The 26,018-nt window shown below is 60.3% G+C and overlaps 2 protein-coding genes across 4 annotated transcripts; one reads left to right on the plus strand and one right to left on the minus strand.

Moving 5' to 3' along the window:
* The first annotated feature begins 847 nt into the window (after positions 1-847).
* Positions 848-2,857, plus strand: PERCC1 (proline and glutamate rich with coiled coil 1). Its single transcript, XM_074158768.1, has 2 exons — positions 848-873; positions 2,125-2,857. The coding sequence occupies exons 1-2, from the start codon at positions 848-850 to the stop codon at positions 2,855-2,857; spliced, it is 759 nt and encodes a 252-aa protein (XP_074014869.1).
* A 749-nt stretch (positions 2,858-3,606) lies between these two features.
* Positions 3,607-25,826, minus strand: CLCN7 (chloride voltage-gated channel 7). Of its 3 annotated transcripts, none has more exons than XM_074158460.1 (25): positions 25,658-25,826; positions 18,604-18,675; positions 17,290-17,361; positions 16,988-17,053; positions 16,215-16,347; positions 15,770-15,879; positions 14,925-15,005; positions 13,953-14,015; positions 13,279-13,362; positions 13,030-13,123; positions 12,531-12,595; positions 11,962-12,078; positions 11,557-11,611; positions 10,949-11,009; positions 9,814-9,952; positions 9,629-9,722; positions 7,832-8,001; positions 7,449-7,500; positions 6,524-6,651; positions 6,257-6,342; positions 5,834-5,966; positions 5,658-5,717; positions 5,116-5,292; positions 4,927-5,007; positions 3,607-4,825 (listed from the first exon to the last, which is right to left on the minus strand). In XM_074158460.1, the coding sequence occupies exons 1-25, from the start codon at positions 25,790-25,792 to the stop codon at positions 4,739-4,741; spliced, it is 2,415 nt and encodes an 804-aa protein (XP_074014561.1). In that variant the 5' UTR covers positions 25,793-25,826; the 3' UTR covers positions 3,607-4,738. The 3 variants fall into 3 exon arrangements, with proteins under 3 accessions (XP_074014561.1, XP_074014560.1, XP_074014562.1); XM_074158459.1 differs by having other exon boundaries at positions 25,637-25,792; XM_074158461.1 differs by lacking the exon at positions 18,604-18,675 and having other exon boundaries at positions 25,658-25,792.
* Between the last annotated feature and the right edge of the window lie 192 nt (positions 25,827-26,018).

Here is a 26,018-nt window from a genome sequence, read left to right on the forward strand (position 1 = left end):
ACAGCCCATAGCAGAGGCACAGGGCACCCCAGCACCCTGTCCAAAGTGACAATGCTGCCATCCTGGATGCTGTCCCCACCGTTGGGCTGTCCCAGCTGCTCTCCACACGGCATGTCCCAATTTCTGCATCCGCAAGCACTGCCTGGCAAGAGCCACCAGCCCCAGGCACCCAAACCCCCACACCCCGGGGAGCACAGCACCCAGAAGCACCTCTCCTGCTGGCTGTGACCATCGGGACTGTGTCCTACCACCTCAAAAGGTTCCAAACCTCATCCTGGGGCTGGTCAGGGAGCCTCTCACCCACCTCGAAGGGGGCACAAGGCTGGAGATGGGGGGCCCAGACCCACAGCACCTGGGGGGACCCCACGGAGAGGCTTTGCCTGCTGCAGCCACGGCGGCAGCGCCTGTTTGCAGAGGCATCGCTCGATACGCAGTATGTTCTTCAGAAGATCCCTACTCCAGGAGTCAAAATAGCATGAAATTTAATTTTACGCCTATTTGACAAAGCTAGATTTCGCCTCCAATCAGCGGGGAGATAAGAGCCCTCGGCACAAGTGCGCGGCCGGTTTGGCAGCTGGGGCTGCCGATTTAATAGGTGAATTTACAGGAACAACACTTGAAAATCCCCTGGCTAGTGAACCATTAAGGTGAGCCCTGCCTTCCGTCCCCGCGTCCCTCCCCGCGCCGCTCTCCCGTTGCTGGGTGCTAAAGCAAACCCCAGCTCTGTTTACCGAGTCTACTATTACAATACGGCTACCAAATATTTGCCAGCCGCCAGCTCGCTGCTCCGCTATAAATACTTCAGGCCCAGGTGGAGGGGCGGCGAGGGGGAGCGGCGCGGGAGCCTATGCATGGCCGGGCGGCAGCGCCAAGGTGAGTGCCGAGCCGCGGCCCCTGGGCGATGCCCTCCTGCACCAGGGTGGTGGTGGGGTTTCTCCGGCTGAGGGTGGCAGCGGGGACGGCTGGCTCCCTCCCTGGGGTGGCCCCAGGAGGCTGAGCCCCCCCAGGGCAGCACGGAGGCAGGACTGGGGGTCCCGCGGTGGGGACAGCACAAAGAGGGAGGCGCAGTGACCCCAGGGAGGGCAGCGGTGCTGTGTCAGGCTGGGTGCGGGGCTCAGCACCGTGCTCGGAGTGGCAGGAGCAGGATTTGTCCCCCAAGGATTTGTTCCCTGCCCCAAGAGCCTCTCGTGGGCTGGGGCAATGGTGGTCCCAGGCACGTAGCCAGGGATGCCCTGCAGTGAGGCAGGGCTGGGGACCCCACTGAATACAGAGGGGCCTCATCCAGCTCAGCAAGACCCAGCCATGACCAGAGCCCACCAGGGCGGTGCAGGGAGGTGGCCAGGCTCACCCCATGGCAGGGAAACCTGTGTGGCCATTGCGTGGGCAGGGCTCAGGGACCAATGTCCTGGGGACCCAGCTCGGGGTGGCAGGGTGGGTGCTGAGCCCCATTCATCCCCATGCATAGTCTCAGGGTGAAGGGAAACATGCTCCCCTTCAGCTCTGGGAGATGTCCCCACTGCCCTACATCCCATGACTTGGTGGGGACATCCCTGCTGCCCTTCATGCTGTGACTTGGGGATGTTCCCATTGTCCCACATCCCATGGATTTGGGTGGACATCCCTGCTGTCTCACGTCCCATGTCTTGGTGAGGACATTCCTGCTGCCCCATGTCCCGTGGCTTGACGAGGACATCCCTGTTGCCTGGTGTCCCAGGATTCAGTTCAGATATTCCCACTGTCCCGTGTCCCATGATTTGGAGGGGTATGGGGGGATGATGTCCCCGCTGCCCCATATCCCATATCTTGGTGTGGACGTCCCTGCTGCTTGACGTCCCACATCTCGGTGGGGATGTCCCTGCTGCCCCATGTTCCATGACCATTCTATGATTCTATGATTCTATGACTCAGGAGGAACATCACCACTGCTCTGTATCCCACGGCTTGGTGGTGACATCCCCACTGCTCCATGTCCCACGGCTTTTGGGGACATTCCTGCTGCCCTGCAGCCCCACTCCAGCCACAGCATGGCACAACGCGGTCCCCCTGCTCCCTTGGGGCCACGTGCCACTGCAGGGTGGTGGGTCAGGTCAGGTGCCACCCTCACCCTGCTGTCGCTGCCCACAGGGTGAATCCGGGACCTGGGGTGCCTCTGTGCGCTGACATGGCCGCGGGCGTCATCCGGCCCCTGGCAGAGCTGCGGCTGCCCTCGCCCTTCCCGCACAGCCTGCTGCTGCCCACACACCCTGAGCCTGACTTCCCTGACCTCTCTGAGGAGGAGGAGGAGGAAGAAGACGAAGAGGAGGTGGCAGAGGAGAGTGTGAGGCCGGAGCTGGCCGTCCCCAGCGCTGCTGAGACCACCCTGCGGCTCCTCAAGTTTTCGGAGCTCATCAGCTGTGACATCCAGCGCTACTTTGGGCGGCGGGGCCAGGAGGAGGCCACCGGCAGCCATGGCGTGCCCGAGGACTACAGCTCGCCCCGGCATGCCGAGGGCCAGCCCGAGGCCGTGGCGCCACGGGGCAGCCCCGGGGCCATGCACAGGCTGGGGCCTCTGGCCGAGCTCTTCGAGTATGGCGTACACCGGTGCCTGCCGCCCCGGGCGGCCGGCAGCAAGACGCAGCGGCTGGAGAGGAAATATGGCCACATCACCCCCATGCACCGGAGGAAGCTGCCGCCCTCCTTCTGGAGGGAGCCGGGCCCCGGCCCTGCTGGCCTCCTCCACACCGGTACCCCCGACTTCAGCGACCTCCTGGCCAACTGGACGGTGGAGCCGGGCCCGGAGCTGCCAGGCACCGGGCGGGAGCTGCCGCCCGAGCCGGGCAACCCAGGGCTGGAGGCCGAGCCCTTCGCCGGGCTGTGACCCCACCATGGCCCCGGAGGCCCCCGACACCGCCACGTGCCGTCCAGTTAATGATAAACCCGGTGGCCCCGGTGCCAGCGCCGGGCCAGAGCTGGCGATGGGACGAGTGAATAAATGACTCCCGCCAGGCACCAGCGCGTGCGGTGTCCTTTGCCACCCACCACCGTGGTGTCCCTGCTGCCGGTGACAAAGGGCCACCGGCTGCCCCGGCAGCAGGAAGAGGAGGGAAGTGCGGCGCTGGCAGGAGCCAGCAGCCCGTGTTTACTCTGTGGCCCAAGTCGGTGGATCCCATCCCCTTATCTCGGCCGTGCCGGGGCAAAGGGCGATGCGGGGCCTCATAAAGCGCCTGGCTGCCAGCACCCAGCAGGGACCCATCACCACTTCGGGGACCTGCTGCGCCCCACGGCGGGGCCAGGAATGGGACCCACACAGGAGGGCAACTAGCCCTTCCCCATGGCCCCTGCCGCTGGACCTGGCTGTTACCAGGGCCCAGCTGAGGCATCCTCCGCTTTGTGGTGGCTCTTTGTTGGCCTTGAAAGGGAAAAGCAGCCAGGAAGGGGCAGCTGCCCCCCCACCACCACCACCTTGAGTACTGCAGCCCTGCTGGGGGGCTAAGAAAGGTGGAGGGACCCCCGAGCAGTGGAGACGGGGCTCAGCTCAGCGCCAGGGGGCCACCAACAGGCATGGAACTGAGCCTGGGCAGTGGCACCGGGGGACAATGGGAAGCAAGAGACAAGTAGCACCACGATAAAAGTACAAACAGGCTTTATTTCAGCACATTATCCCGCAGTCAAAAGCCCCCCCCAGGCACCAGGTTGCCCCCTGCTCAAGAGACGAGGGGGCAGCCCCAAGCCAGGGCCAGGGGCAATGCCAAAGTGAGGAGCAAGGATGGGGGGAGCTGAGGTGCCAGGGCTGGAGCCAGCAGCCAGGGAGTGCAGGCTCTGCTCCCTGCCCCTGACCAGATCCAGGGCTGGTGATGGGTTTTGAGGTGCCTGGTGGGGCCCAGGCTGCTGGAAAGAGCAGAACAAGCTGCAGCAAGTACAGAAACACACCCAGGGTCAACTCTGGACTTGGACATGGGCAGAGGTGGCAGTAGTAACAGTGCAAGGAGGGCAGGAGTGGCAGAGGAGCACACACTAGGGACAGAGGCTGCAGGACGAACGCTCCCCCAGAGCAGACAGCTCTCCCTTTCCCATCCCTGCCCCAAACCCCAGGGGTGTCTCCCCACGTGGGGGTTGGGGTCAGAGTGGCCATGGGAGCCAAAAAAGAGCAAGAAGGAACAGCTGCTGAACTACAGGAGCCCTTTTATTGCACAGCTGAGCAGGGCAGAGATGCAGGAGCCTGCCCCAGGGCTCAGCCTGACCCAGCCAGCAGGAGCACAGGGCAGTGGGGACATGGCCCTGGGAGCAGGAGGAACCCCCACCACATCCCCTCCGCTCCCCACATGCACCCTGAAAACAGGGGCCAGGGCAGGGCTAGGTCCCAGACAGCCCCAGCTGGGTGGATGATGGAGGTGATGGAGGCCACATGCCACAGCAGAGGACCGTGCCCAGCTCAGCAGGGCACTTCTGCTGCCCCTGGCAAGCTCCAGCCTTCACCCAACCCTCAGGGAGAGCCTATGCCAGGAGCTAACGGAGCCAAGGGTGCGTTTTGATCCCCTGGGGAAGCAGGGGAAGGGGGGAGAAGAGGAGACAGTAGACGTAGGAAGGCAGCAGTGGGCAGGAGAGCAGGGGCAGCACGGCTGTGCCAGTGCTCCGGGCACCGCAATGCCTGCACAGGCTGCCCCAGTCCTCTCCCCGCCTCCTGCAAAAGGGGGTCCCCAGCTCTGAGGACCATCTCGAGGGGCTGGGGCACGTCTCCACTGGGCAGCACAGTCCTGCATCACGTCTGCGCCAGCGAGAGCTCCTCTAGGCCTTCCTTCCCCAGCCGGTACCTGGCGAGGTCCTTGCGGGTGACCATGCCCACCACCTGCCGGGAAAGGGACAAGGTACAGCCCCAGGCTGGCATGCAGAGCCTGGGAACAAGGGCAGTGTCCCCCCAGGGAGCCCACACGCAGTGCAGGGACCCACCTCATTGCGATTGTCCACAACCACCAAGTGCCGCAGTCCCAGGGCTCGGAAGAGCTTGAACACCCGCGGCAGAGACGCCTCCTGCAAGGAAGAGCAGGGCTGTGTGGGCTGCGGCATCCCCGGCTAGCACCCACAGCCCACCCGTGACCCCTGGAATGCTGGGGTGCAGAGGGGTCCCTGCGGTGTTACCTGAGGCACCGTGTAGGGTGAGGGGTTCATGAACTCGCTGAGGTCGATCATGCACTCGCGCTCGTCCTGGGAGACATGGATGGACTGGATGGGGGGGAAGCGGGGGTAGGCATCCCGAAAATCCTTCAGCTTCAGCCGCCGCTGCACCAGGCTCAGGTTGGCCCTTTCCACAAAAACCTTGGGAGGAGAGAGAACATTGGGGACTGTCCCGCAGCACTGACAGACACCGGGGACAGGGCAACATACAGGGGCAGGGAGGGAAGAGGGCAGGAGCATGGGGCAGATGGACCATCTGCAGAAGAACAGCCCATTTCCCATTCCCTTACAGTTTGTGAGATCAATGGGGTGCAGGATGATGCTGGGATAGCACCAGCATGGCACAGCAGTGCCCACCATCTCCTCGGGTGAGCTGAGGGAGATGACAAGGACCCTCCTCCAGCTCTTACTGAGCAAGGCAGGCAGCAAGGGGCCCAAGGCAGCAGTGGGACAGGGACACGGGGGCTCAGACACAGCCTGAATGGCTTCCATGCAGTATCACCCACCTTGTGCTTCAGCAGGACGATGAGCTGGGAACGCAGGATCAAACCCCGCAGTCCTGCCACCTGCGAGAGAGCACCACGCGTGAGACGGGGCTGGGAAGGGGGTGGGATGAGGGTGAGGGTCCCACACCACAGCCAGCCTTCACGGGGCATCCCCTCGCCATCGGTGCCCAGCCCACCTGCGTGGTGTCAGGGTTGCTCTCCACCACCGGGAAACCGTTGTGGTTGGAGGAGGTGTCGCTGAGGATGTCCACAACCGTGCCCACTCGCTCAATCCTCCGCAGGCAGGTGACAGGAGTGCTCATGACCTCCCTGCAGGGAAGGCTCGGTGTGAAACACAGCCCCACGCCCCAAATATCCCCTCCAATACACACCCCTCCGCAGCCCTGATGCCCCCTCTGTCCCCAAAACCTGCCAGGGACACGGGGAGGGAATGCACTGCAGGCCACAGTCCCTGCTGGGGAAGGAGCTGGTCTGGTGGTCTAGGGGACAGCAGGCTTCTGGGACCAAAGCGTGTCACCACCTCTAATTCCAGCTCAGGCCAACAGCGTGGTCCAAAGGCTGCTGCCCCAGGAGTGATGATTGTCCCCCAGCCCACCTACCTGGCCGTGAGGGAGTGGGACGTCACCGGGGCCTCCCAGTGCAGGAAGGGCACGCTCTGCAGCTGGATGTGCATGTCATAGAGCCCCTACAACGACAGCCGAGCCATCAGGAGAAGCCTGGCAAGATGCTGAGGGGTACAGCCAGGCAGCAGCTCCCCTCCGAGAGGGAGCACACACTTGTCCTGGCACCCCCCGTAGCTCCCCAGCACCCCCGACCCACAGCCTCTCACCGGGTCCCAGGCCCCCGGTGAGCACACCAGCCCTCACCTCCACAAAGTAGTCTCCCACAATCTTTGCTGTCATCAGCACCAGCATGATGGGGAAGCCATAGGTGACATTGCCTGTTGCCTCCATCATGATGACAGTGAGACTCAGTGTCATCCGCACTATCCCACCTGCGAGAGTCACCCAAGAGGTTTAGTGGGGCAGCGAAACATGGGGCAAGGGGATAGCAAAGCATCCGAGGCCCCTCAGTCTCCGCACATAGAATGGTTAGAGTTGGAAGGGACCTTAAAAATCATCCAGTGCCACCCCCTGCCCTGGGCAGGGACACCTCCCACCAGATCAGGTTGCTCCAAGCCCCCTCCAACCTGGCCTTGAACCCCTCCAGGGATGGGGCAGCCACAGCTTCTCTGGGCAACCTGGGCCAGGCTCTCACCACCCTCACAGCAAAGAAGTTCTTCCCCACATCTCATCTCAATCTCCCCTCTTTCAGTATCAAACCCTTCCCCCTCCTCCTAGGTCTCCCCTCCCTGATCCAGAGTCCCTCCCCAGCTTTCCTGGAGCCCCTTTAGGGCCTGGAAGGGGCTCTAAGGTCTCCCTGGAGCCTTCTCTTCTCCAGGCTGAACCCCCCCAACTCTCACAGCAGAGGGGCTCCAGCCCTCTGATAATCTTCATGGCCTCCTCTGGACTCGCTCCAACAGGTCCATGTCCTTCTTATGTTGGGACCCCCAGAGCTGGAGGCAGCACTGCAGGGGGGGTCTCAGCAATACAGGACCAACCTGGACAAGCCCAGCCCTGGCTAGTGCCCCAGCGCTGCCCATGCTCGGCAGGGTCGTCAGGAAGCCGACAGCCAGACTGGGCTTCAGCTGAGGAAGAAGCTGCTGCAGGGAAGCATGGACCGCTTTTTCCCATGCCACCTTCACCCCAACGTGAGCAGGAGGTGGCCAAGACTGTGCCGTGGGGAACTCACCCAGCTGTGCAGCAGCTCCCATCAGGGCATACTTCCCGGGGTCAGCCCAGATCTGAGCACAGGAGAGAGAAGGAGCCGGAGTCAGCTGCTGGCTCCAGGGCATCCAGAGATAGCGAGCAGTGCCCTGGCCCCCAAACCCCCCTCCAAAGTGAGGGGGAGTGTGCCTGAGGCCACCTGCACAGCCCAGCTGCCGGCAGGGCTCCGTCAGGACGTGGGAAAGCTCAGACCCAGCTCAGGAAGGCATCAAGTGAGGAACCAACCCGCTCCAGACCGCTGTGCCAAGCTCTTAGCCAGCACCATGCACACTGCCGGCACGTGCCGCCTGCCCAGCAGTGAGGGAGGAGGGCTGGGTGCCACAGCTCCCCTTCCCACCAAGGACTCACCGAGCCCTTGGTCAGGTAGGAGAGGGAGATGCCAAAGAGCCTCCCCCAGGCAGCGCCGATCAGCAGGGAGGGGATGAAGACCCCCGCGGACACTGTGAGGCCGTAGGTCCAGCAGGCCAGGAAGAAATACATCAGGGTGAACATGCCCAGTGTCATGGGGTTGTAGGAACCTGGGGTGGAGAGAAAATGGAGAGTCAGTGGTGGTCCTGCAGCCCAGAGGACATCACGATGGGCTGTGGTCATGGGAGAGCAGACAGCAGCAGCCCCACAACACACTCCCAGCAGTGAAAGCCCTTCTCATCAGGTGTGCCTTCCTCCCTGGCAGCACAAGCCTTTCAAACCTTCTCTTTATTAGGTTGTTTCTGCCCCCTCAGGGGCCCCGCCAGCTGGCCGGTGTCACCCCAAACCCTCCCATCCCACCGAGTCGAGCACGTGCCTTTTCCTCCATCTCGTGACCCATGGTGACCCGTCCCCTCCCAGCCCCGCAGTTCCCAGCCTCCTGCGAGGCATCGTGACGAACTTCAAAGCCCTGAGGGACTGCCAGCGCCAGAGGACGAGGTCGGGAGGACAGAGGTGCTGGTGAGCTGGCAAGGGTCCTACCACCAGCTCAGAGTAGGTCCTACAAACCCCCTCCTGTCCCACAGCTCCCACGGCTGCTCTGGCCAGTCCCAAGCTGCCCCACGGCGTGGGCTGTGCCATCACAGCGAGACCCTGCTGTCCCCAGGACTCAGCCCACTGCTATTTTAGGATTGCTGAGCAGCTCAGTCAAGTTTAAACAAGTTCTTCGCAGCCTCTCCTTCACAGAGAGGTCAACGGACCGAAGCCCTGAGCCAGGGAGGACCCAGCACTGCAGGGAGCCTCCCCGAGACACAGGATGGTCATCACTTGGCTTCAGGTGGCTACGCTGCACTCTTTGGGCTGAGGCTCTAGAAATTTGGAGCTGTCTCCTCCTTGCCCACATGCAGCTGGGCACAAAACTCAGACCAGCAGGCAGAGGGCACACTGTCATTACATTAGGTCCAAGGGAAATAGGAGCTGGAACCTGGAAGCCAAATTGCATTTCTCAAGCAAACCCAAACCCCAAGAGCCACCTCCGCAACCTGCCCAGAAGGTAAAGTCATTCTGGGGCAAGAGGCCCTGCTAATTAAGAAAACAGCCAGGTACATTTCCAGGATGGATTTCAGACAGGCAGCGAGTGTCAGACATGCTCCCACGCAACTTGGAAGCGACAGCTTGCAAACATGCACGAACAAAACCAGGTCCTCCTCCACAGGCTCCTGAGACCACAGCCCTTTGGCTGAGCTTGTAGGTGCCACCAGGCACAGCATCCATCCCTCCCCCTTCCATCACTGCAGGAATGGAGCAGGCACAGTGCTTTGCTGGATCCCATCATGCCCGCTTCTACTATAGAATCACAGAATTGTCTGGGTTGGAAGGGACCTTTAAGATCATCAAATCCAACCATCAACCCAACACTGCCAAACCCACCACTAAACCATGTCCCTTCAGCACCACGTCTGCCTGGTTTATAAATACCTCCAGGGATGGTGACCCCGCCACTGCCCTGAGCAGCCTGTTCCAATGCTTGACAACCCTTTCAGTGAAGAAATTTTTCCTAATACCCATCCTAAACCTCCCCTGGTGCAACTTGAGACCATCTCTCCTCTTGCTTATTAATTGGGAGAAGAGACCGATCCCCCCTCCTCTTCCTCCTAGCCAGGGAACAGGTTGGCCACCTCATGCGGGCCCAGCCCCACTCTGCTCATGTTCAAGGACGCGTTCGCTGGGTGCACAGACCTGGAGGGTCATGGAAGAGGTTGACAACGCTCTTCTCAGGTGTGTTGAAGAAGGCAGTGGCCATGGAGTTGTACTCTCCATCAGCGCAGAAAAGCTGAGGGGGACAAAAAGAGAGAGTTAGCTGTGTCAGATCCCGGCTGCCCTGTGGTGGGGAAGGCTGCCAGGGTCAGACCTGCATCTCCTACCTGCAGGGGATATGCCACGGTGCTCCCCTGGATGGGCTGGCAGTCTCTCGAGCAGTAAATCATGACGAACCCCACGGTCGCTGTCACCGCTGCCACCAGCATGGCCTCGACCACCTGGAGGCAGGGCCGGTGGATGTACCTGCAAAGGAAGCGGAGGAGTCAGGGTGGCACCCAGGGGCCTGGGCTGCCTCTGCTCCCTTCCCACAGCCCTGCCAGGCTGTCCTGCGCTCTGTCCTCTGGCGAAGCTGTCAAGGGGACCTGGGGTGGGAGGCCAACAGCAAGAGCAGCTTTGCCCAGCCAGCTCCAGGATCTCTGCCCACTTCCCCTGCACGGAGCCAGGCACAGCTCCCATGGAAAGGCTGGTGTGATCTGGCTGGTGGGACAGAGCAGAGACAAGCCCAGAAAGCTGTGGCCCATGAAGGCCTGAGAGGAGCAATGCACTGGAAGCTGCTGCAGATCCCTCACTGCTCCACTGCCATAGGTCATAGAATGGTTTGGGTTGGAAGGGACCTTAAAGATCATCCAGTCCCACCCCCTGCCCTGGGCAGGGACACCTCCCACCAAACCAGGTTGCTCAAAGCCCCATCCAACCTGGCCTTGAACCCCTCCAGGGATGGGGCAGCCACAGCTTCTCTGGGCAACCTGGGCCAGGGTCTCACCACCCTCACAGCAAAGAAGTTTTTCCTGAGATCTCACCTAAATCTACCCTCTTCTAGTTCTAGGTCATCCCTCCCTGAGGCCACATGTCTGGTCCTGGTGTTTGGAAAGCTGGTGACAAGTATTGGCCGTGCCAGCGCAGGCTCAGATGGCCTCAGCGGCTCTCCCTGTTCTGTCGTTACTCTCAGCAGCACACAACAGTCAGGTCTGGCCAGTGTTTGCACTTCTTTGGGCCCTCAAGTCACTGAAGGGAAACGCTGAGCGGGGCAAGAGCCGTGGTGGGATGCTGTGGGTCACAGCTCGACCGCAGGCAGCAAGAGACACGTGGCATCTCCATCTTTCCCAGCTTCCAGGGGTGCTGCTGCCCACGTTAAGTGCGAGATTACAGCTTTGCTCTGGCTGGGGACACCGCTTTGAGGGAGCCCAGAAGGCACCAGCCAGCTCATATCAATCACCCGAGTTATCCATGAGCTCTTACCTGATCCGGAACATCGTTAACCAGTAATTGAGGGCATTGAACAGGGCCCCGAGGATCCCGCCTGTGAATGCAAAAGAGGAAAAGCTCAGCACGCAGGTGCCAGGCTCTGCTATGGCTGCCCAGGACACAAGAAACCCAAAAAGCTCGTCAAGAAGCCACCCAGCGTGACCAGCAGCCCCAGGACACGTGGACACTGTCCCTGCAGATACAGTCGGGACCTGACACCAAGAGGAGCCCAAGACCAGCAGCGGGGTGGCCAGGGGCCAGCGTCACAGCACTGGCACTAGGCAGGGGAGGGACAGGCCAACTTTGTGTGCACAAGGGCAGCTCATTTAAAAGCAAAAGGGGCTACCGGGGACTGGGATGCACTGACCCCACTCAGCGACTTTGCAGCACGTGGATTAAAGGGCTCGCCTTGCTGCAAGGATCAGGGTTGGGCCAGGATCCAGCTCTCGCCCCCATGTAAGCCCCACAAGCAGCCTCTGCTCCAGAGTTTGATGGAATTCCCACTCTCCCCAGGAAACTGGATCCCAAAGCTTTTTAGACCCAGACAGAGAACAGGGGAAATTATTCAGACTAATCAAATTGAAAGAGCAGCACTCTCTTACCAACCACTCCCATAAAGATGAAGATTGGAATTTCCTGGATTGTGTATCCCATTTTCTGCAAGCAAGAAAGAAATGGCTTTCAGATCTCCTGGACCATCTGCAGCCCTGCAGTCGGTCACTGTCTGCTGGGATAGCACCAGCCTGCACCAGCAACTGGCTCCCAGAGCTGGCCCAAAGTCTCCCCTGGACACCACACAGCCCCCAGACCCAGCAGTGGCTGCAGAAAAGCCTTCTGCTGGGGTTGGTGGAGCTGGGATCTGGCAAGAACCCACAGCCTGCTAGGGCAGAGCCTGCCTCAGCCCCCAGGTGATGTTTTAAGGCAGACTGGTGGCCCCAAGCTGCTGTGGGCTGCTTCTAAACCCTGCCCCCCGCCCAAGCCCTACATGGGGAATATCTGTGCCATACCTCGTTATCAAACCTGCCAAAGTTGATGAGCCCAGGGCTGGAGAGATCCCAAGCATTGCCATGGTAAACACTCAGGACAGAGTTCAGAGTGAACGTAGAGATCATGGAGGCAAAGAACTGGAAGGAGATGGAGCCCAGAGTCATGGCCAGACACCTCTAGCCCCAATCCCTCACCATGCGCCCTCCACGCTACCCCAAACCACCTCCCCGAGGCCCTTGGGTAGTGCTTGGTACCCATGGTGTGCTGGGGACACATTCCCTGGGGCAGCTTACACCGACCAGGGGCTCTCTCCTCCTTTTGCCTCTCCATTGCCCTGGAGCACAGCCCAGGGCAGCTCCATTGGAAAGGAGGTGGAAGCAAGATGGAGCTCAGCAAGGTCCAAATTCAGGCGCTGAGGACCAGGGCACAGAAGGGGAGCTGGGATGCTGTTCCCTGGGATGTGTCACACAGCTGCCTGGCTGGAGCAGGGATGGCAGAAGGCCTGGGGCTGCAGGACACTGGGGAAAGGCAATGCCTCACGCCGGAGCCAGCAGCCCTCAATTTGCTGCTCCTCCTTTCCAGCACTTACAATTCTCCACGTCAGGAACTGGTTCCAGAAGGAGGCTCCTTCCTCCAAGCTGAAGAGGACACCCCCTGCAAGTGCAAGCCACAAACACCTTCGCGAGGGGCGCATGCCACAGACCCTCGGCTCACAGCACCAGCCGACGCACCCAAATTCATCCCAGCCCATGTGCCCTGTGCTGGCCCAGACCTCACAGGCTCCAGCAAAGGGACCACCCAAGCCCACCCAGCCATCAGTGATGTCCCGATGGCAGTGAAGCCCCTCCACTGCCCTCCTCCATCCCAGGGAGGTAACATTTGGGATCCGAGACAGATAAACCCCCTCCTCTCTTCCCGACACCTGCGTGGAGGGGCAGAACAACTTGGAGCGGGGCCAGGCATTTTGTGGGAAGGCTCCTGCAGCGTCCCAGGCACATCCCAGCAGCCGCCTCCATGCAAGTGAGAGCAACCTCCTGATGAGATCCACGGGCAGGCACCGCTCAGCATCAGACAGCTGAGACACGCACCCACGGGGGCACCAAAGGCAGCCGAGACGCCAGCAGCAGCTCCAGCCGAGACAAAGTCCCTCTTTTCTGTGTCTCTGCGGAAGTACTCGAAGATCTGAAACACCAAAGTGAAGGCAGGTTTAGGGCTGGCCACGGGCATGAGTTTAGGGGAGACACAGGGCATGCCACACCAGCGTGACCCCGAGGAACAGCCCAGTTTGGGCACAGAAGGGGCACCTGCAGCACAGCCCCCTGGCCCTCGGCACCAACCTTGAAGTCTCGCTTTAAAGACGTGGATCTTCCCTGGGAGATCCCGGCGGCAATCACTGCTCCAGAGTGAATCATGGGTCCTTCCTGTGGGCAGGAAAGCGGAGTCAGATCAGAGAGGGAAGAACCCCAGGGACAGTTGGGGACGGTCAAATGCTGCTCACCAGGTCTCAGCCCTGAAGAAGCTGGAGGCCAGTACCATGTGCAGAGCTTGCCATTTCCCCCCCTAAATCCTTGTTCTAGTGAGTGACTCCTGTGGCCTCCTCCTGTTCCCACCAGTGCTCCCCTCCAACCAAGGGCACAGGGCCTTGCTTTGCCCACCTTCGATCCCAGCAAGCTAGCAAGGTCCCAACAGCACACCCAGGTGTCCCCCATCTAACATTTGCAGGGACCAATGGACACAGGCTGCTGCTCTCCTGCCCTCAGATGAGCCACACGCGGGCTGGCTCGGTGGCACTGTACGCCCTAGGGACTGGCACCACATGGCCCGGGGGCTCCCCAAGCCTGGCCACACCACAGTCACCTTGGCTAGCAGACAGGGCATAAAACTGGGATGTCACCACAGGGCCACCAGCGCCCTGTTCCTGGCGCAGGGTTGGTGACAGGCTGTGGCACATGTGCCAGCAGAGGGTACCGACATGCCAGGAGCGTGCCGGAGAGCAGTTCGTGCACATCACCTTTCCAACGGCCAGGCCGCCGACCACCGAGAGGATGACACCACAGACTTTGATCACCAAGGTCTGCAAAACAGAGACGATGGGCACAGCAGATCACAAGGGTGACACGAGGGACACGACTGCGGCAGCCACAGGGACAGGATCTAGTAACCCCAGGGAACTTGTCGTCACCCCCCATTGTGGCAATGGGGTTGGCCAACTTTCTTGGCCAGGGAGGTGACTGTCCCTCTGTACTGGGTACTGGTGAGGCCCCACTTCAAACAGTGTCCATTTTTGGGCCCCTCACTACAGGAGGGACATTGAAGGGCTGGAGTGTGTCCAGAGAAGGACAACGAAGCTGGTGAGGGGTCTGGAGAACAAGTCTTATGAGGAGCAGCTGAGGGAGCTGGGGGTGTTCAGCCTGGAGAAAAGGAGGCTGAGGGGAGACCTTCTCGCTCTCTACAACTCCCTGAAAGGAGGGTGTAGCTGGGAGGAGGTCAGTCTCTTCTCCTAATTAATAAGCAAGAGGAGATGGCCTCAAGTTGCACTGGGAGTGGTTTAGATTGGATATTAGGAAAAATTTCTTCACTGAAAACGTTGTCAAGCATTGGAACAGGCTGCCCAGAAGTGGTGGAGTCACCATCCCTGGAGGTATTTAAAAGATGTGTAGATGTGGTGCTGAGGGACATGGTTCAGCAGTAACTTGGCAGTGTTAGGTTAACGGTTGGACTTGATAATCTTAAAGGTCTCTTCCAACCTTAACGATTCCATGATTCTTCCTGGCCAGAGCAAAAAGGCCCCAAAACTGCTCTTCCCAAAGCCAGCTGCTGAACCTAAGGCAGATTTAACCACCCAACACTGGGGGGAACAACTATGGAGCCCGGCAGCATGGTAGGGATCACCCCACAAGGACACAAGGCGCCTGGGTCAGCCCGGCAGAGGGAACCCCATCACGGGCAGAAGGCATGCATCCCGCCACCTCCTGCTTCCTACCTTGAGACGGACAACGTGTGGGATCTTCACGCCGTTGAGATAGCATTTGATCTGGGGAATGCCACTGCCGGCTGCGACGGGCTGCGGGGAGCAGGGAGAGTGTGAGTGGCTGCCACGTATAGGATAGGGACACACTGGCCACCTCACACCCCCATCCCTCAGCACAGGGCACGCCAAGCATACCCTCGGGGAGGCTCAGAGATGAGGGCAAAGCTTATCTACAGGCTCTGGAGGTGGGCTTGAGGGAGACACCCACTGTCCCTAAGAGCAAATGTGCCAGGGAGAAGGAGCTGGATGGGTTCTCGGGGGACACTAGGGTGTCCCCACCACGTTCCTTGGTGGGAGGCCCAATGCTGGAGAATGCTTATGCTTGGTGGCCAGGGAGAGCAAGGGCAAAGCCACAGGGAAGACACTGCTGACTCAGAGTGGCCCGTGGGGAGCCATCACCCCCTCTCAGCTGTAACTGGTCCCAGTCTCTGGCTTGTTCTCCCAAGTGTGTCCCCAAGGCACCGACCACCCTGCTCTCTGCAGCCACTCCCATACGCCCAACATGGAGAGGCCGAGAGAGGACCAAGGCTTGTGAGAGCTGCCCCAGGCTGGAGCACACCCTCCCCCCCAGGCTGCCAGCAAAGGGCAGCATGTCCTGCCCTCTGACACCCCAGGAGAAACTCGACAGCACAGCTGGAGCCAACGCTGAGGAACTGCGGCTACCAAGAGCCAATTTTGCAGAAATATATTTGCTGTCACACAAATTGGCATGTTTTCTTGGAGACATGACCCTGCTTTCCCCATTCCAGGGAAGGAGGCATGGGAATACCCCACCCAGGCCACTTCCAACCTCTTACCTCTATGAAAGCAACAATCACGGAGCCCACCATCACCACGCTGGCGTTCAGGGTGGCCCAGAGTAAGAGGGAGAAAGACAGGCCCCCTTTCTCCGTGAACTTGTCGATGTCTGGGGAGGTGGTTCAAGGAAAGGCCAGTATCGGTTGGGTACCATCCCTCCCACCACAATAAAGTGCCACAATAACACTTTTTGGGCTGTGGTGGTGCAGCAGATCCTGCACGCTTAGGGAAGTCGGGTCTTCTGTGAGAAGCCTCCTCCTTTATGGCTCCTGGTCCCAGCTCAGCACCGCAGAGCAGCTGGGCACTTGGCAGCACCCTGGGCTGCAGGGTCCGTGCCACCAAACCCAGGCAAGTCCCTCTCCCCCAGCACCCTTCCATGGCCACCAGGAGCAGAGATCCCACCCCTCACAGCCGGCTGGTGGCCACAGCTCCATGGGAGGATACTGCCCTTCACCACCCGGTACTTCAGCCCAGCCAGGTTCTCCACCACGATGTCGATGAAGCAGGCAACGAGGCCGGTGAGGATGCCAATCATGGCACAGATAACCCAGCGCTTGATCTCCACCGTCCGGAAAGCCTGAGGGGCAGACAGCCATCAGATCCCACCACCACCCAATCCAGCCGCTGCCAGCACTTTGTGGGGGGACTCCAGCCCACGTGGCCACCTTCCCCAACACAGGTCTAAGCCTGGGCAGCTCCGAGGAGAGCTGCCCAGGAAAAACCAACACTGCCTGACCCAGGATTGCAAAGCATGGACACAATTTACATATTTTAAGCCAGTGTCCTTGCCCCTTTGTGGGACCCCTAACAGCAGACGTACTTTTCCAGCTCGCCTGCCTCCATTGGACCCCTCCTGTTGGGCTTCTTGCTGCAGCACTGACTCCTAAAGCCCCCAGGGCAGATGCTTCCCGTGACTCTGGAAGCCACTCTGCTCTGGGGGAACCTCAAGGGACCTGCCCTATGCCTCCTGGCAATGCCACCATGCACACCCAGGCTAGCTCTCGTTTGAGCTACCCTACACTGGGGTCTTTGCTGTTGAGGTTTACAGCTCATCACAAGCTGGTCAGCATCCATAAACCCACTCCGGCTCAAACACTGCTTCAGGCATGACCTCTCCCAGTGCGGAGAAGCCCCCCAGCAGCCGGGCAGGGGGAACAGCCTCCCTGGGCCATCCCGACTGCGGGCACGGTGGGCAGTCGGGTCACGGCGAGACTCACCGTGTGGTTTATCCTCCTTTCCTCCTCCAGGAACAGCTGGTTTTCACTGTTGTCATAGTCCAAGCTCTAGTTTAGGAAAGGGAGATGCTGTTACCATCTACTACAGGGGGAGAGATGCCTGTGCTGGGGAGGGCTGGCCTCAGACACCCCCCCCCCTGCCCCTCCACACCCCTGTATCTTTTTCCTCCCTGGATCCCACTCCTTCCCCGCTGAAACCCCTCGAGCTGGGCGGCCACGAGCCCCATGTACCTCACCCACTGCATCCCAGGGGGCAGAGCCCAGGGAGGGAGGCGGGTACTTACCTCGTACTTGAGCGACAGGAGCTTCTCGTTGTGGGGGATCTCGTTGGGATGCTGCCGAGGGAGCTCCGTCTCCTGCGGGATGCAATGCACAGGTTAGGAGGGCCAGGTCTGAGTCCAACGCTCCTCTCCACCACATAACTGCTGGTTTAACGCTCGTTTTCACACTCAGGAGAGGCAGGGAGCACTGGAGAGACCCAAGCTCTGGTGCAAGGTGCCTGGCAGGCCAGGATCCAGGATGATCTTCCACCAGGTGGTGGACGTATGGGATTTATGGCAGTTGGAACAGGCTGTCAGGCGCACACCCTCACCCACCGCCTCTCCACCCCTGGGCGGGACATTTCCCTACGGGAAGAGGGAGAGTTTGCCCAGCCGGGTACCACGCTGCCATGTTAATCCGGCGCTGCCTCCGAGCGTCTCCGTGCCCTGGCAGAGGGCAACCCTTTCACCTCGGCAGGAAATTCCTTTGGCCGAAAGTAAGGAGCTATTTCAAGCAGGCTTGCGATTTTGGGCAGAAACCAAATTCTGTTTCCCAAACACCTTTGACCGTGCAAGCTGTTCCCAGCTCCGAATTAGGGCATTTATCGAGGATGCCAGAGGGGCGCCCGGGGCAGCGGCACCCTGCACCCCTCCCTGGCCAGTGTATGGCCAAAGCCAGCCCAGCCTTTCCTCCAAGGCGCAGGATTAAGACATATTTCTTCCTATTTAACAATTCCGCAAGAAATATTTAGCAAAAGCCTTCTTTCTATTTGCTCTTCCTACAGCTCCGGAGCTGAGGCAGGAGCATCTGGGGAAGAAAAGCTTCTCAGGTGTGCATGGAGGGGGAATAACTTGAAAACTGTGAGTTTTCTCAAGATGCCCCGACTGTCACTAATCCTGTCCCCAGGGCTGAGACATCTCCCCCCAGCTTCTGTCCCACTGTACATCCCCTCCCTTGCCTTCGCACTGGGCAGCGGGAAAGAGCAGCAACTCGGAGCTCTCACGACAAGAAAGAAATCCCTTCCCTTTACTGGATTCCACATTTTCTCCCCTGGGAGGAAGGTTCCTGTGCCGGCAGGCTGGTGCTGGCACTCAGAGAGTGGCAGGGGACCATGACATCCTTGGGCCAGCACTGCGGCTAAGAGGAAGCAGCAATGGTCAAGGCAGAGCAGCAGCTGGTTACCCACACCACAAAGGTCACCCAGCCCAGGAGAAAGCGCTAGAGCCCTCAAGGGACAAGCAGGATGTGAGAGGGAGGAATAAAAGCAGCCCTTAGTGCTGTTAGTAGTAGAAGTAGAGGGGTCTTGGTAATGGCGGGCCCCTTTCTGTGCCACTCACCAGCTCACGGATGTCCTCGTTGAGGTCCACATTGCTCAGCTGCCCGATGCGCAGGAAGGAGGAAGGAGTGAGCTGAGAAGGGAAAACGGGGTCAATTCCCAAAGCCTTGGCAGAATTCCACAAGCCTTGACAGAAGGAAGGAGCCGGCACACACGTGTTCTTGCTCTGTGTCCTTCGCTGAGCTCTGCCTGCCTGCGAGAGCCCCCCAAAGAGCAGCACCTGCAGAGGACTGCTCTTGGAGGACACACAGAGGTGGGGACCCACCACCCTGGGGAGAGCACAAGGCAGCAGCAGTCTGCTGGGGTTTGGGCAAGCTGCTCCAACCTGTTAGCTGGCCAGAGACAGCTCGCCCCGGGGAAGGTGCCAGCCAGCAGCAGCTCATTCGGGACTGGCAGCCAGCAGCCACCAACAGCCTCCATCCGGGGAACGTGGCACCCCAAAACAGCAGCCATGTGGCCAGCAAACCCGTGCCGAGCTGCACGTTCCACACTCCCCTGGAGCTGGGGAGGGACAGACCCCCCCCCCCCCCGGGAAAGAAAGCACCATCTCCACAGCCACAAGCACGGCACGACGTGCTGGGGCCATCCCTTGGCTCGCATGCCCATAAGGGACGGCTGAGGGCACGTTTGGCTCTGCCGTCGGCTCCACGGGAACGGTTCCCAGCCAGGGAGACGAGCACGTCGGCACGTTCATCTCCCTCCGAGCTGCCGGGACCGGAGCACCCGGGCTGCCAGCCAGGGCACACAAGAGGGAGTGGGGCACGTTGCTCCGGCACAGCCTCGGGGACACCGGCACAGCCTCGGGGACACCGGCACAGCCTCTCCGAGCTGGCCCTGGCGCGATGCTGGGAAGGAGCATTTGCATCCCCCTCTTGGGGAGCAGGTTCTCCTTTCGCTGGTGACCACCCGGGCTTGTTACTGGCAGCGCAATTAATTGCGCAACACGGGAGTTTTTGGTCTATTTGGGGCAACTCTCGTCTCTGGGCCGATGAAGGCAAGGGCTCGGGCTGCAGCCGAGCCAGCCTCCAGCTGGGCAGCGCCGGGAGGGGACCCGGCAGGGGCAGGCAAGCTGCCATCACCCCTCCGCCATTGTGAAACACAGGAATGCACAAGGGCGCGAGCCGCACCGTCGCTAAACACAGCCCAGACGCCATTTCTCAACATGAAGATCCCCCCCTCCGGAGTCTCACCCCTCCCCAGCTGCCAGGCAAAGGGACCGGAGAATAAAAGAAGGATGGCGAGCGACAGCAGGGCCCTGGCACAGCAGTCCCTCTCCGCCGGCAAATCCCAGATCGAGCCCCCGCTGCTTTAATCCCCACCGATCCCTTCTGGAACGTGCGGGCCGGAGCGGCTGGGAGCGGCGCGCGTCACCGCAGACGAAGAATATCCCTTTGTGTTCGCAGCCTGACCTATTTTCCCATTTCTCCGTCTGCTCCACATTCTCATTTGCTCCCTGACCTGCAGGCGGGTTTTGCCCCAGCTTCTCAAACCCTCTTGGGTGCCCTTTTGTCCCCAGCAGCCTGAGCCCACAGGAGAGGCCGAGCAGAAAGCGCTCCATGCAGCCGTTTTCGGTTTGGTGAGACCAGCCTGGGCTTTGGTTCTGGTCCATAATGGCTCCACAACCCCCATGGAAAGGATCCAGGTGGACCCTTTTCCCAGCAATCAGAGCAGACCACCGCGGGCTCCTGCACACCTAAAGTTGTCACCTCCACTGGGGGACATGGATAGGAACTTACACAGAGTCATGAGCTGGAGGCAGGAATGGCCCGTTTCAGTGCCTGCTGGTGCCCAGCAGCTCTGGGGGTCTCAGCCATGTCCCCACCATCCTGGGGTGGGGGAAAGGACACGGTCCTCACCCTGAAACCCTGCGAGGCACAAAGCTGAGACCTTGCACTGGAACCTCCCTCCACCTGGCTTCAGAAAGCACAAAGATTTAAGGCTCCCGTTAGATGCCACACGTCCAGGGCAAGATCAAGGCAACAAGACGGAAAGGGTCACTCATGCCATGTCCCCTGCTCACGCCTGGGCTCAGACCTCAGCACCAAGACCTCAGACAGGACCAGCCCTTCAGGGAAACCCTCCTTCTGCTAGCCATGGGGGTCCGCAGAAAGGCCAAACGTGACTGAACTGGTGATACCCCACCACCACACCCCTTCCCTATGGAGCAAGCGGCCAGGGCAGAGATCCCAAGGGATGAGGGGGCAGCAGGACCCAAGCACAGACGAAAGGAAAGGAGCTGCAGTTGAACCTGAGGTTGAACTTTGTTAGACAAGCAGCGTGTTTTTAATATGCCCCCCCCCCCCCCCCCGCCCAAGTCCTGGCATCCAAACTGGCCACAGGGGGGGCCGGCTCCCGCCTCACCCAGCACAGGGATCACATGCCGGGAGGACAGGAAAAAGCTACTTCCATCAACACTTGAATTTATAAGCGGGTCCGGGAGGATTCAGGCAGCCAGGAGCCAAGACAGAAGGTTATTTGTGCACAGCTCAAAGATTCACCGAGCACATGGACAGTGCTACCCTCCTCCGGGTGTTTTCCAGTCTCTGGCCAAAACATCTGCTGATGCTGGGTACATATAATGTCGGTGTGACCGCGGTACGATTATCTCCGCATAACAACAGGCGCTGCTGCCAAAACCCAGAGGACACAGAGGGGTTAACAGCATTCCTGCCCCAGGAGAGGCCCTCGAGCCAGCTGAGCCTGCCTCCCAGAGCGGCACACAGCTCCCAGCCCTCGGCACTCACCCCGTTTGGGTGGGAAAGCTAATCCCTTACCCATTCCGAGCGCTGCAAAGAGGTGTCTGGAGCCTAGATCTGGACCAAAACTGCTTAACATCTCTGTCAGCTGGGCAGCTGGTACGCCGGCAGGCAGGGCTGCTTCCCAGAGGGATCTCACCAGGCTGCAGGGAAGCCCCCGAAGTTCAACAGAGGCAAATACAAAGCCCTGCGCCCGGGATGGATGTGCCCCAGAGGTCAGAAAGGAGCTTTTCTGAAAAAGTCTTGCAGCAAGGTCGTGGATGGGTTGAAGAGGAGCTGGTGGAGGTGGTCGACCACCTCCTGGATGGTGCAAGACCACAGCCAGGTCTGGGGAAGGGACCCCATGCCTCGCCTAGCACCTGCGATAGCACACCCGGGACTTGGTGTCCAGTTTGGGGACCCTGGGACAAGAAAGGCATGGAGACACAGTCAGGGGCTGGAACACATGGTAAGACATAAGAGGGGAAGCTGGTGCTTCTCAGGGAGATCTTCTTGCCATCTCCAGACACCTAACGAGAGAATACAGAGAAGGCAGACCCCGACTTTCCTCACAGCTTCGCATTGACGGGAAAAGAAGCAGCAGATGAGCTGCAGCAAAGGGAACTTCTGCTTAGACAGCAGAGACAAACGTCACCCTGAGGGTGACGACACACTGAACCCGGGGCCAGCGAGGGTCTCTGTCCTTGGAGACACCCAAATCTCCACTGGACGTGGCCCTGAGCGACCTGGTCCAAGGGATCTGCTCTTAGCAGGGGCTGGGCTAGAGACCTCCTGAGACCCCTTCTCCCTTCATCACGCCTGGCATGAAGATACCCCCTCCGTACGTTGCCCCATATCACTGTCTTGCTGCTCGCTAACAAACTGGAAGCACTGGCTTTCTGTTATCAGTCAGATAAAGCGCGGCGCAGACTGCATCGGGATCCCACGGCAGGATTGCAGAAGCAGCAGGAGAGAAGGAAGAGAATTTCCAGCCCCCTCTTGGCCCCTCTGCGCTCTGCCGAGGAGCCCCCAGTACCTGATTGGGTGGGAAGGGCAGGTCCAGGCTTTCTCCTTCCCGCAGGGGAAGCCACGGCAACGTACAGGGAGCTGCAGGGCTTTTGAAATCCCCCTCCTCTGACACACAAGCATGGCTGCAATAGGCTTCAAACCAAGGCCGCCATCATCCCCGAAACCACACCAGGAGAGAACAAAGCTCCTCACCTCCAGGGCCATAACCGGGGAGAAAGCATCCGGACTCTCCCCGTGGTGTCACCACTGGGCTACGATTTTCCTTCCAGCCTTCACTCCAGGGCACGGCTGCTCCTTGACCCTCACCTGCACGAGGCTGGGAGGTGCTATCCTGGCCCACCCGCCTTTCCCCGGGCACTTTGTCCCACGTGTCCCCTCTGCAGAGGGGCAGCACAAGGCTAAAGAGCCACCGTGGTCCCCAACGGCACCCGGCAGAAGGGACCAGACTCACCAAACCCCTTCCGCTTGGGGAAGCTCCTGCCACCACCCAAGGGGTGGAGGCCAGCTCCAGGCTCCCGGCAGCGGGCAGGCAGGGACAGGCAGCCTCTCTGCCGGTACCCAGGGGACGTGCGACCTGCAGCCCATCAGCAGGACTTCTCTTTTTCTCCCTCCCGCCCTCCCCCACCAAGATTTTCCAATTGCAGCAAGCGCGGCAGCCCTCCGGCATCCTCACCCGACCACAGAGGCTGCATTTTATACCCTGTTACTCAAAATTAAAGAAAACAAGACTGACAACACGTAGAGATGCAGAATAAGCACACAGGGATTCAGGAGGAGGAGCTGCTCAGCAGCAGCAGCCTGGTCCATGTTTTTGTGACCCCCCTTGCCCACACCCCCTGTTCCAGGCACCTCCCAAAGCGTGAGCATTACACCAATCCCAAAGTCAAGGCATTTTAGCACAAACACAGAAGACATCCTCAATGAGTAGCAAAGGAGAAGTGTTCTTATTTGGAAAAATGCCTCATGACAGAAATTGGCTGCTCTTACTCAAATTGTCCAGCCACTTTTCAGCCGGAGAACCAACACACACGACTCAAGAACACAGGAATGGGGCAGCCCACGGTGGGCGTGATGCTTAGAAATACAGGCAGCCTCTCATTTCTTGATATACTGGAGACACTGGAAAGTCCTGGTGAGAGAACGAGGGCTCTGTAGGCTTTGGAGGAGCACTCAGCTGGGCCCAAAACCAGAGGAGACCTCAGGCACAGCCCTGTAGCATCCCCTTTACCATCACGGGTGCATTTACCCAGCCCCTCCTCACCTCCCGCCCACAAGCTCTCAGTCTCTGGTGGCAATCAGAGAACTATAGACCCGTGTTTCCTCTTGTCACTGTCAGATCACTTTCATTTCCATCAGACAAACATGTGAGAAAGGGAAGAAGCTCCGCTGGGGACATTTTAATTGTGTTACCATGACCCCAGTTCAAGTCTCCTGCAAGCTAAGCTCCAGCCTTTTCGTTTCTCTGCCAAAGCTGTCCCGCCCTCACTTTTCAATCTATACGACTATAGGGCATCTTGGTCAACGGACCGTCTGAGGGAGAGAGGCAGCTGCCCCGCACCGAAAGGCAATCCCAGAGCTACGGTGACAACCCAGCCACCACTGCCAGGGGCACACGTGGTCCAGAGCTCTGGCAAGGAACTCGCTCTTCTCCTTTGCTAAGGAAAATGCCACGTAGCGCCTTGCCACCAGCTGAGACCTGAGCTGTCCGTGCTGTGAAGGACAATAAATCAGTGATAATAAATCAGATTGGGAGGGCTGGGTCTCCACCACCGACTGCCCCTACCGTAGTGGGGGGGGTGGGGGCTCAGGCACTTCTTCTGAGCCACCAGGAAAACCCTTTCCTAACTGACTCGCAGCCACGAGATCTGGTTAATCCCTATTTTAACACCCTTCGGACTCACAGAATTCACCACGTGGTCTTTAAAGACAACCCACGCTGTAAATACACAGGAGCCTGTTGTACCGGGTAGGAAGATTATTATTTTTATTTTCACACCAGAACACCTGTAAAGGCGCAGGCGACTCCTTCCAGCTGCCGTGCCCCGCTGCCGCAGCACCACGCTAGGCACTTCCAGCCTAACGAACCCTGCATTTCCTGCTAATTAGCCCGCTGTTCTGACTTGCCCAGGACCAGGGCAGCACAGAATGACGTTTGGCAAGACACCCCTGCCAACAGCTGCCGAAGGCTGGCACCGCTCCTCCCTGTCCAAGCTCAAGTCTCCCAGCAAACTCTTCATAGGAAATTAGATGGTGTCACCTGGAGGCAGCCCCTCTCCCACCGGGTGCCGGCACGGGAGAGCCCCAGGGACCCAGCCTGACATCCCACCCAGCCCATGGCCCTCACCCGGCCACAGCTTCGCTCTGTAACAGACGCTGAGCGCCTCAGCCAGAGCCACGGCATGCTCCGTGTGTGGAGGAGAGACTGCCAGGCAGACTGCCCAACTAACAGCCTCCAGGTGCACTGGAGAGAAATTTCTCTGCAATTAATTACCCAAATTTAATTTGCAAGAAGGAATTGGCCTGGCTGTAACACAGCCCACCCTGGTCTTGCTTTTCACCAGCGTAGCTCCGTACCTACGGCACGATGGCCACCACCACGCCAGCGTTAGACACCCTCGTGTTTGAGCCCGACCTGTTGGGTTTGGGCGGCGGCAGCAGCAGCATGCCGGGCAAGGGCACTCTCTCACGGAATGATGTTTTTCATCGAAACGAAGCGGGCAGCCCCGGCGGGCAGCAGCAGACCCTGCTGAGCGCCGGGTCCTGCTGGCAGGGGACCATCCCGCCTGCACCCACGGCTGAGGAGCGGGCAGGAGGACAGCAGGGTCCTGGCAGGGCACCGGCATCGCCGTGAGCTGGCACCTCGTGATGGCGGGACGGGGGGGAGCTGGGCGGTGAGTCAGACCCCACGCTCAGTTTTTTCCCCCCACGTGTGACCCGAGAGCGCCGTGCCCCGGCCATGGCTCCCTCCCGGCTTCTCCCCACACCGGGCCCTGCCGGGTTACACTTTCCCCGGTTTGGGGGAGCCCGGAAAGGCCCCAACCTGCCCTCGGGGCAGCTCCGGAAGCACAGCCCCGACAGCCCCCGCCCAGCCCCGGGGCAGCGGACACGGTTAAACGCTACGGGGGAGGCAGATGTGACCCCAACACCCGGCCCCCTCCGGCGGCCTCTCGGCGCAGGGAGGCCCGGGACGGTGCAGACCATCCCCTCAGTGCGCCAGTACCCCCTTCCCGCTGCACCGGTACCCCCCCGCTCCTGGTGCCCGTACTCCACCCCCCCAGTACCGGTCCTCACCTGCCGGGCGCCGCCCGCCGCCCCGGGGCCGGTACCGTTGAGCAACGGGGTGGTCTCACCCGCCCGCTCGTCCTCCTCCTCGTCGTCGTCGCGGTCGCGACCGGACCACGAGACCTTCTTGGCGACGTTGGCCATGCGGGGCGGCGGCAGGACACCTCCGCCGGCCCCCTGCCTCACCGGCCGGTCATGTGACCACCGCCCTCACGTGAGCGCTACGGCGGCCGGCGGGGGCCGTCCCGCCCCGCATGGCACCATGGGAGTTGTAGTCCGGCCTGCAAGCCTTCCCCCCTCCCCAACACCCGGAGCCGCCCAAAGCCCGACCGAGCAGCCCCCCCCCGGTGCGTGGAGGGGGACGGGCACA

This window comes from Numenius arquata, chromosome 14 (genome assembly GCF_964106895.1).
Source record: "Numenius arquata chromosome 14, bNumArq3.hap1.1, whole genome shotgun sequence".
Lineage (NCBI taxonomy): Eukaryota > Metazoa > Chordata > Aves > Charadriiformes > Scolopacidae > Numenius > Numenius arquata.